Source organism: Halyomorpha halys, unplaced genomic scaffold (assembly GCF_000696795.3).
Source record: "Halyomorpha halys isolate HHAL.00 unplaced genomic scaffold, Hhal_1.1 Scaffold1024.1, whole genome shotgun sequence".
Classification (NCBI taxonomy): domain Eukaryota; kingdom Metazoa; phylum Arthropoda; class Insecta; order Hemiptera; family Pentatomidae; genus Halyomorpha; species Halyomorpha halys.
The window spans coordinates 458,803-470,134 of NW_027106221.1; the positions used below are offsets into that span (position 1 = coordinate 458,803).

Here is an 11,332-nt window from a genome sequence, read left to right on the forward strand (position 1 = left end):
ATATATAAAATTTATTGTACATATAATGGCTATTCTTTTACTTAATGTTTATTCATGGAAATTTAATCAGAAATTATTCTTTATTAAAAAATTGAAACATTGTAGTGTAGTGCTTGATTTATATATTTATGTTTTGTGGATAGTTGGAGTCATATTATTGGGTGAGTCACAAGTTTTAGAATATAGAGCAACTAGAGTGGAATTAGGTTAATGACTTTGACATTAGCCAAACTTCATTGTAGTTGTTCTGTATTTTAAAACTTATAACTTAACAGATTTGATGCTGAAGTGGGTGAATCAATATCCTCAAAAAGTCCAAAATATATAAATACTAATCAAGCATTCTTGTGTTTTAATTTTTGACCTAAATGCAAAATGAAAAAAGAAATATATGTAATATGGAAGGTTAGATGGTGAAATATATTTGTAAAAAATATTGTTAAATATGTAGGTAAAAAATATTGTTTATACAACAATTTAATTTTGAAATTGTCCCATTTCACTGCCGCTCCCCCTACACATTCACTCACGCATTTATACACTTCTATATATTTATTTTGCTATGTTTTTGATTGCACTGCTTATTCACCTTTTTTTTTTTTTTTTTTTTTTTAGAGGAAACGTCATTACTGGCGTTTAGATTCAAAATCACTTACACTTTTTCAAAATGAAACTACTTCTAAGTATTACAAAGAAATCCCGCTTGCTGAGATTCTGGATGTATCTGCTGCAAAAATTGTTGTTGGAGGTAAACTTCTAAATAATTAAATACAACTGTTTTGGTTTACCATATTCAAAATATTTTGATATTCTCTGTATATATTCTAATGAAACTATATTTTGAAATTTGAAGTTTTAATCAATTGTAAAATAAACTATAATAAATAACTGAAAAACCATCTAATAGATTATCAATTTATTTTCATTAATTTATTCAACAGTTCATTTGTTATTAAAAGGTTTATTACTAACAATTAATTAAATTTTCATTGATTCACCATAACATTGATGTGGTGTTCATATTATTTAATCATCAAGTATGAAAGTATATATTTTTTTTCTTCCTTTTTTATTGGCATAATACACTGCGGCCATGAACACCTTTTGTGCACTATAGATAAATGCTTTATAACATAAGTTTTGTGGATTCAGTGAATCTTAAAAGGCTAGCTGTGCTGGCTGGTTCACATCATTTAATATCCACTATTTGATCCATAACCAAACATCATGGAATTTAGCCACACAAACCTGTTGCAGCAGCAGATGATATGATTGGTTGGCTCATCCTCCATTTGGCAGAATCTACATAAGACTCATATTGCCACGTTGAACATAGGCTTATTGAATTTACATTATAAATCACTGTAATTTTCCCAAGAGATACCTTGTCCAATTGAAACTACTCTTGTTTTTTTGTTTTTTTATACTGTTACAGTATTCTCTTTATTTTTCATTAGTTTATTCTATTTTTTCTTTCACAAATACTTTCATGTATTTGATCACCAATTATTATTTCATTAATATATTCATCAATTCAGTAATATGATCATAACTTATATATTAATATGATCTATTGTACTTTTCTCCTTTCAAAACAACTATTGATAAAAGGTTATTTAATGTAAAAAATATTGAAACCTGCCTAGAACTATCACTAATCTATCTGACCATTTTATATAGGAATATAAGGATATAAAGTAAATTTATGTTAATAGTTATAAATGATACAACTAAATATAAAGCAGGAAGTTTTTGTTACTGAAATACTACTCATAAAGTCTGTTCTCAAAACTGGTTTGGTGGTTTAGTCAAATAAAAAAATTGGTCATGAAAAAAGATTTTGTTAGTTTTCAGTACTATATATAAGTATCAAAAAGGTTCATTGGCAGCTGCAGAATATGCTATTGACTCCAGTCTTTAAGATGCAATAATTGATCAATGAACAGTGGATGAATAGTGGTCACAGCATAAAATTCTCTTGGTTCACAATAGGTAAAATATCTTTTATGGTCACAACAAATAGTTTACTAAGCTACCATAAGTTACCACACACCTGTAGTGGACACAGCATATTGCTCACTTGGCAGCTACTAGTTATTGTATGGACAAACTTATCGTGTAATATTCAAGAAAAGTATTTTTTATTAAATTATATTTTTCTAATTTATATAGCTCACCTATTCTTTTATAAGTATTTATATAAATTATTTTTTTCTTACAAGAAAATTAGCAGATTGAAAATTAACTGATCTAAACTAAAAAGATTATAGTAATATAAACACATCTCCTACTCATAGAAGATTCATCTTTCCGGATTTTTTTGATCAAAGTGAAGTTATTTTTCTCAGTCCAATTTATGAGTTGGGAACTACTGCCTATTCTTTGTATAGTGGTTTATTTTTCATTTAATGGTGTGGCTGCTTTAAGGGAATATAAAAAAAAAATCATTGTATTGTTGAAAAATCTATTTTATTGAAGTTCATTGTATCAAGATTCCTCTATAATAATGTACCAGGAAATATTTACTTGTAACTATTTTTCTCTAACATTTTTTAGTTTATCTATTTTTAATTTATAGTCTGTAAATATATATAATCTTTTAAATATGTGATTTGAATATTTTAAAATACTAATTACCTCATAGTCTTGTATCCATGTTCTTACAGTTATTAATTAATTATTTATTTAGATGTGAAGCATTGTTTTGAAATCAGAACAGAACAAGTGGATTATTATGTTGGAGAAGATGCAAGCTTTTCAACTGGAGATGGAGTGCATGTTGGAAAATCTTGGGAAACTGCTATTAGACAAGCATTAATGCCTGTCACTCCCAATGCAGGTTAATGCCGTTTTTAATAATTATTTTCTTCTTAATTAAATGGATAGAACCCAATCACTAGATGTTCATTTTATCTTCATTGTCTACTCTGTTTTAGTTTGAAAAATGTTAAGTAATTAATAACAATAGTATCGATTTTAATCACTTTGTTGTTCTATCTATGTCCATGGGGGTACAGTCGAAAAGTAAGTAATTAAAAGTTTGTCCGCCGCTATTACAGAAATTAGTGTTAGTTATATGAAATCTCTTAAAGTAGTATTTGGACAGTCCATGTTCTGTCAGTAGTTGAGTCAGTTTGTAATGTGTACTTTTTATTTTGTTATAATTTTCAGAAGTTATGTTAGGTATATATTTATGAAAGGGCTGTCCTTTAGTTGAAAGTTGGCAGCATCTGTCCCAGTCCTGAATGAGGTCAGTTCTTATGGCTTTTTTAATATAGGATAAGGGAACTGCACTATAGTCAATGGGAAGCTGAGTATCGCCGCAGATTTAGCCAAGCTGTCAGCTCTTTCATTACCGTAGACCCCACTGTGACCTTTAACCCATTGTAATGAGATTTTAATATTTTCATTCATAATTTTGATTATGTTGTTTCTAATTACCTTGGTAAGTAAGTTGTGGTTTTTCGGATTTTTTATAGAATCTATTAATATTTTATTATCGGTGTAAATATTATAAAATGAGGTGGGGTGATCTGTCTATTTAAGTATATAGTCTGTGGCCTTAATTACTGCTAATTTTTCAGCTTGATTGTTAAAGCAATGTGGGCCAAGTCTGTGTTGTTCCTCATACTAAGTGTTATTATGTTGTAATGTAAAAGTGCACCCAGTGTTCTTTTCATGTTTGCTTCCATCAGTATAACTATTGATTGTTAGTAAGTTGGAATTGGAATTGTGTTTTGTTTGCTACTGTGTCGATATGTGCTTTCCAGTTCACTTTCTTGTTGAAAGTCACTCCTAAATCAGTCATGGTGTCCGTTTTTGACAGAGTTTTAGAGTTCAGCTGTATGTTAATTTTGTTAAAGTTATGTTTTCTGTTTAATACTGTGTATACTTATGCATTATTGGTAGTACTGTGATAGGTCATAATTAGTTTGAATCTCGCTTCGGGATGATATGTAACAGACCTTTATTCCAAGTCTTTGGTATCTTTGTTTGGAGCCAGTTTATTTGGTAAATATTTATAATCAGGTTTGGATATGCTTCTGTGGTGTACTGTAGTAAGTTCCTTATTAAATTTATCATGTCATGGAATTTTTTCTTATTTAAGTTTCTGATAGTATGGAGAATCTTTAATAGCTCGAGTTAACTTACTTGTAAACTACTGAATGTGAGAATACTGATTACTTGTATCAGGTATTAATTTAGCATTAGTTCTTTGTTCATTTTGTTCCTCGGTATCGTTAGTGCTACTGTCTTGTGAAATTATACTATCTAGCAAATGTTCTAACATCTGTTTGAAACTTGTTGTGTGGTTGTTATTGTTGGTTAAAACTGTTTTTAATATATCCTGCCTCAGTATTTTGTTAGAACCATATTTATACTCCCAATTCCAAGGGTTTGATTGCTCTGAACAATATGCTTTCCAAGAATTAATTTTGGACTGTTCGATTAGTGCTTGGTATTTGTGCCTGAAATTGAGATACTTGATCTTCCATTGTTCTCTTAGTGTTGGTCCGTTTGTATAACTTCTTTAGCCGGCTAGTGGTTTTTCTGTGGCTAGTTAGTTCATCATTCTACCGTGGAACTGATCGATGTGTTTTCTGGGAGAGTGGGTAGAATTAGAAATTTTAAATTACTTGTAGCATAATTTGATTAAGGCTTTACTAAAGAGTTCAACTGTCGTATTTACATTTGAATTGAGTATATTTTCGATTATTTCAGTTTCGATCTGGGTAATTGTCTGGTAGTTGAAATTGTTTTTCAAGCTGAGTGGTCAAGTTGTCCCGAAATTAGTCCAGTCAGTAGACTGGTAATGTAATAACCTTTATTGTTTTGTAGGTTAGCATATAATGATATGTTAAAGTAAATAGAGTTGTGATCTGAGAAGTTAGTGTCGTAAAGAATTTTCCAATTATTAATTATTTTTATGGTTTTTGAATTAATAATAGTTAGGTCTATATTATTTTTACCCCATGGTTTGTTAATGTAAGAAGTTGTTGTACTGCCTGGTGAGCTGATAGATTGTGTTAATGTTGTTTTTTGTGTAAGGTTCTTTTATGAGTGCTATGTCAGGGTTTTTGTCTTGAATAAAATGATTCAGATAGTCAGAGCAAGTCTTTGAGTGGTGAGTGTTTAGTTGAATAATCTTTAGTTTGTCCATTATAGTCATAGTAAGTTGCAAAAAGTTAATGTTGTTGGTATGTAAAGTGATTAGTAGTCAGTGTTTTGAGAAAGTTTGTTTATTTCTCGGACATACATGGTTCACTTTCTGTCAAAAGCAGAATGATTCGTATCGATTTTTTTATGGTCATACCCTGTTTGTTGAATTCTGAGCAGTTGAGGCACTTATGATGTTTCTCGGTGCAGTCCTTCAGTTCATGGTTGCCAGAGCATTTAGAGCAGATCATGCTTCCTCGGCAGTGTTCTTTGGAATGATGGATTTGCAACTTTTCCCACATTGCCTAACCCGAAGATAATCTTCTGGCCAATGCCTGGTGTAGCCCAGATTTATTTTTCTGAAAATGATTTTTTTCCTTGTTGTGGTGTCAGTTTCAATTACTGCGTGGGTCCTTATTGTTCTTTTTATTCTTTAAGAATATAATTGATCATAGGCCGCTGCGGTCAATTGCTAAAGCCGGTTTCTGGTTCACAATGTGGTCCATGATATTTTCCATCTTGATGTTGTCTACATAACATAAAATAATCTGTGGCTTCTTTCTTGTTGTTGCAGTTGCAAAAAGATAATTTTTCTCTTCTAATTTTTTTAAATTAGTCTTCTTTCGTTTTCTGAGTTGGTTTCTACAATCAGCTTCTCTTTTTTAATGGTTAGTTTACTTATGCCAATTTTTAAATCTTTCAGTTTGATTGTTTACTTGAATTCTTTTTTCAGTTCTTCCACATCTTTTGTTGCTTTACTTTTTATAATAATATTGAATGAGCCGGTGTTCTTTTTTTCTATTAGAAGTAGAGCATGTAATATCAGCAAATGATGGTCCTGGATTAAGTAGGCTTGGAATATTTCCGTTTCCTGTTGGGTGAGATGTGAATGAATTCTTTTGAAAATGCTCCCATAATTCATCTATTACTATGAATAGGTTTCTCTTTAGGTCGTTCCTCAGAGGTTTGAAATCAGCTATTTTTACCAATACAGCCAAAATATAGTCTACCTGAAACTTAGTCGGCTTGTCGGGTCTGATAGGAAATTATGAGAAAAGAGCACCGACTCAGGCTTTTGTAATCAAACATGAACACACATCAAGGAAAAACAACCAACCTTCCTTATGACTGTTGATTATATATATATATATCATGTTAAGTATTTTTTTCCATGTGATTAAAACACTCATCAAATTGAAGACACTTTCTGTGAAATCAGTTTTTTTTTTTTTTTTTTAGTTAGTCGTTCTTTCGTTTTTCCATACAAATTTTGAATGTTATTTAGTTAATTAAGTATACTTTATCATTCACTCATGAAAAATCCAAATTTAACACAGATGAAAATGCATGATATATGATATTGTTATGCAGAGCATAGCTTGTATCATATAAGTAATAAAATAACCAGTCAATGTTTGGCCTATTCCAGTATCTTCAAGAGTAAAACTCACAGTATAAATCACATCACATATGTAAAGTTTGTAACAACATGTAATTTAATGTAACTACATATGTTTATATATGTAAACAGCTTTTTGTTACCTAGTTATATAGTCTTATCCTTTCTCCTGTTTCTTAAGATTTTTTTTTTATAAAAAGACATTTTTCTTAAAATATTTGTATTCCTACTGCAGGTTGTATTTTTTTTTTGTACAGATATTGTAATATTTACTCACTACTAAAAAACATTTTGAAAAGTTTATTTTAATAAAATTAGACTATCTAACTTATTTTGTTTATATTTTTTGATTAGTTCATAACTTTCTACTTATTATTCTTTTTAAAGGTGTTCATCGGAAGTCTGGCAAAACAGTGGCCATAAAAGTTATTGATAAACTTCGTTTTCCTACAAAACAAGAAGCTCAACTGAAAAATGAAGTATCTATTCTTCAAAATCTTTCTCATCAAGGTGTTGTGAATTTAGAGCGCATGTTCGAAACACCTGATAGAATATTTGTGATTATGGAGAAGTTAAAGGGTGACATGTTAGAAATGATATTATCTAGTGAACGTGGTCGTTTGTCAGAAAGAATTACGAAGTTTTTGATTACACAGGTGTTATTATTATTATTATTATTTAATGTAATTTATACTTTACTAAAAATCATTTTGTTTATTTACTATCCTATCAAAGACTTGATGTTGATTATAATACAATCTTGTTACTTTCAGATTTTAGTGGCTTTAAAACACTTACACAGTAAAAATATAGTCCACTGTGACTTAAAACCTGAAAATGTTTTGCTAAGCTCAAATTCAGATTTTCCTCAAGTAAAACTTTGTGATTTTGGTTTTGCACGAATAATAGGAGAAAAGAGTTTTCGCAGATCTGTGGTAGGGACACCTGCTTATCTAGGTAAATATTGTTTCTAATGTATTTATTAATTTCTATTTTTAGTTTTTATTTATTTGGGTCTGCTGATACATTTATTAAATGTCGTAAAAAAAATTATAGTTTGTGTTTATACAATATTCATTTCTCATAGCTGAATTCATTAGAAATTATATAACTTAAAATTATTTCCATTTATATATAAATGTTTTCTGTTATTTCAATTTGTAAAAAGTTCTTTAATTTTTTTTCAAAGATCCTGTAAGATTCACCCCATTACGTATAAAAATTATGGTCAGTTCTCAGTATATGACTACCTCAATTTATAACTGTTCAGGTGTACAAGAAGAAAAAACATTTTTTTATATCATTAGTTATGATATTTATTGTTATATTTTACTTACACATGATTTTCAAAAAAGCTTTTCACCCCAAATGTTAAGGGTTCACCCCATAATAAAATATTAGTATAGTGTTAGATATTTCATGTAAAAAATTACTAACTCCTGATTCGATGTTCTACATTGTAAATTTTTCGGAAGTATCTCCGATTTTTTTCAATAGAGCCCTTCTTCAATAGAAAAAAAATCCTAGAACTGATCCCCCTTAATCAGTTAGCCTAACAATTATCTGGAATTAGCCAAATGAATTTTTAAAAAATTTAACTTAAATTTTCAATTGTCTTTTTTAACAATATGTAGAAACAAAAAATATTTATCTGAAACATATTATTAATGCAATATAACATATAACAATATAATGCACTTATAACAAAATATGAATCGTATAATCAAAACCTTTTATAAAAAAAAGCATAAATAATATTAATTAAATCATTAAAGCTAATATCTCTAAAATAAACACTAGTATTAAACATAAATTGGTTTGCCTGTACTTATGTGAGCCAAAAACGCCGAATAGTGTGCTCATTCAGGGCAATTGCTCAAGTGAATACACATAGAATTATCATGCCTGCACATTCTCATTGCCCACCATCTGCATTGTGTCAAAAGAACATTTTATCAGACAAAAAAAGTATATGTATAACCAAACTTGTTAGAAATTTAGTTTTCTACAAGTTTAATAATAATATTTGGGTGCATAGGAAACGAGATATTTAAACGAATAATTTATATATATATATATAGTTGACCTTAAAAATTTAAATATAAGTAGATGGTCAGGGTTGCGGTAAAAAAGAGAACAAATAGTTTAAAACTATTTTAAGTTTCGTCCCACTTTGCAGGGCTTCATCAGGGCTGTTCAAAGTGAACGGTTGAACAGGACTGTTGAAGTTCAGTGCTTCATCAGGACTGTTCAACCATTCGCTTTGAACAGCCCTGATGAAGCCCTGCAAAGTGGGGCGAAACGTTGGACATTAAAATAGTTTTAAACTATTGGTTCTTTTTTTGACCACAACCCTGACCATCTACTTATATTTATATATATATTTTTTTACTTTGATATTTAGTAAGTTGAGATTTTATGAAAATTTTTATCCAAAATTTAGTAAGTCAATAGAAAGATTCATGCAAATTTTAAGCTTTATATATTTCATTCAGAAGTTAAATCCTTATTTGACTGAGCTATTTGGAAGATGTGAAGGACAAAGCAAATTCTAATCAGTTTGGAAGATCTACAAAATGTGTAAACCCTCATTGTGCGAAGATTTGTATTGAGGCAACAAGTGTAGGTTCTTTTAGCAGATGAAATATTTAAAAATAATTGGAAACTAATGCTCAAAGTTGATAATAATTTACCGAAGCAAATTTTTAATGTGGATGAAACTATTTTGTATTGGAAAAATGACTGAATGGATCTACATTTAAAAAAAAGCTAAGAGCATGATAAGTTTTAAATAATTTAAAAATGGTGTAACACACTTATTGGATGGAAATGTTGCTGGCCATAAACTGAAGTCATTTCTGATCTATTATTCTGAAAGTTCAAGAGTTTTGAATCAATGTCACCAATAAATTACCATTGAAATAAAAGTTTTGGGAAGATATAATGTCAGAAAACATAAACCTGTATCATTTTCAACATTTTTCCACATTCCTAAAATGGGGAAAATCTGCTGGAAATTATTCTGGAGAATTAGGTGGGTGGTTGGTTTTTGAATTTTGTATCTTTTACCAAAAACTTCTCACATCAAGGCAATTAGTATGTTCATTTACACTCTCTTATCCAAACGCTATGCTAATATTTTTTTTAGCCTGGTATGCTCTGAATATCAGAGTTTAAAATCATTAAAGAATATCGAACATAAATCATGTCTCTCCATGGTTGTATTTGAAGAAAGTATATTAAAACACGAGCAATTTAGGAAAATCTATTACATGTATTACATTGTTTACATAAAAAATCTTACTTATAGATACTTCTTCAATTATTTACAGATTTACAAATATATATAGAGATAATACCATAAGAAAGGCTGAAAAGAAGCAAAACAAAATAAAAATAAAATTGTTTAATGTTAATACAAAAACTTTTTAAATATCTATAAAAGTTTATTAGTAGAGCCTTATTTCATAAGGAATTGGGTTAATTTAATGTGAGTGCTATTATGTATGTCATAGTTTTGTGGGATGATGTTTGGGCCATAGTTGGGTAATGGTTGTCCTTTAGTTGATAATTGCCAATGTATGTCCCACTCTTTCATTTAGTCGGTTAGTAAATATATTTTAACATTGGTAAAAAAGAATCAAATTGTATTCTTAAACCAGTTCATTATGACAAGCAGCTCTATCTGCTATTGTGTCTACTCTTTTATTTCCGTTAACACTGCTGTGTCTTTTTTGCCCAAAGCAAATAAGTTTTTATACCTACGTTCATTGATTCAATTAAATTATTTCTAAATTGTATTGTAAATGGGTCTTGTATTTTATTGTTATTGGGTAGTTTTCTTTTTTTATTATTGGTTTAGATACTGTATGTAAATTTTGTGTAATTTCTTGTGAAATTTAGTCGTAGATTATGGTAATGCCAGTTTCTCTGCTTGATTACTCGAGCAGTTCTGAATAAGTCTGTGTAATTCTTCATAATAATTATTGTTTTTTTTTCTTTGGAAAATGCACACTATTCTTATTCACTTCCATTCGTGTTAATGTCTGACTGAGGTTCTAATATTTCCTTTTGTTTAAAACTTTGAATGATTTTTTCTCTTTTGTTTCTAGCTCCAGAAGTTCTTCGTAACAAGGGATATAATCGATCTCTTGATATGTGGTCTGTTGGTGTAATTGTATATGTTTCCTTAAGTGGTACATTTCCTTTCAATGAAGATGAAGATATCAATGAGCAAATTCAAAATGCAGCATTTATGTATCCCCCTAATCCATGGAAAGAGATATCCTCAGAAGGTATTTATTTCTGCATTTCTTTTTAACTTGATGTTTGATTTCATAAATTTATGTGGAATTAAATATTTCAGCTATTGATCTTATAAACAATTTGCTTCAAGTTAAGCAGAGGAAAAGATTTACTGTTGATAAATCACTTTCACATGTTTGGCTACAGGTAAGTTTTTAGTAATTTTTATTCATAATGATTAATTTGTTACATATTTGTTGTTATGAATATGTTTTCTCTTTTTTATTTGAAAGCCCATTATAATTTTGTATGTTATTCATAAAATGCTGCAAATCATTTCACATTGGTTTATTATTTGAATTGATTATTTATTATATCAGTAATAAAATATCTGATGTATCCTCTCATGCAACTTTCTTTACCGGTTTAAGTACAAAGTTCAGTATAAAAATTATTTGCTGTCTCGGTTCCAATAAAATCTTTTTAAGAAACTTCATTGTCTTTCAAATGACCATCTAGAACGTTCCAGAA

General features: G+C 29.2%; 1 protein-coding gene across 1 annotated transcript in view; it reads left to right on the top strand.

Moving 5' to 3' along the window:
* LOC106687905 (serine/threonine-protein kinase D3) overlaps positions 1-11,008 on the top strand; it is a gene marked incomplete at its 3' end in the record, with an annotated part of 66,144 nt that extends 55,136 nt beyond the window's left edge. The window contains 7 exon segments of the mRNA XM_067044586.1: positions 616-748; positions 2,690-2,839; positions 5,102-5,131; positions 6,875-7,212; positions 7,330-7,513; positions 10,669-10,851; positions 10,923-11,008. Coding sequence (XP_066900687.1) covers positions 616-748; positions 2,690-2,839; positions 5,102-5,131; positions 6,875-7,212; positions 7,330-7,513; positions 10,669-10,851; positions 10,923-11,008 — 1,104 coding nt within the window.
* Between the last annotated feature and the right edge of the window lie 324 nt (positions 11,009-11,332).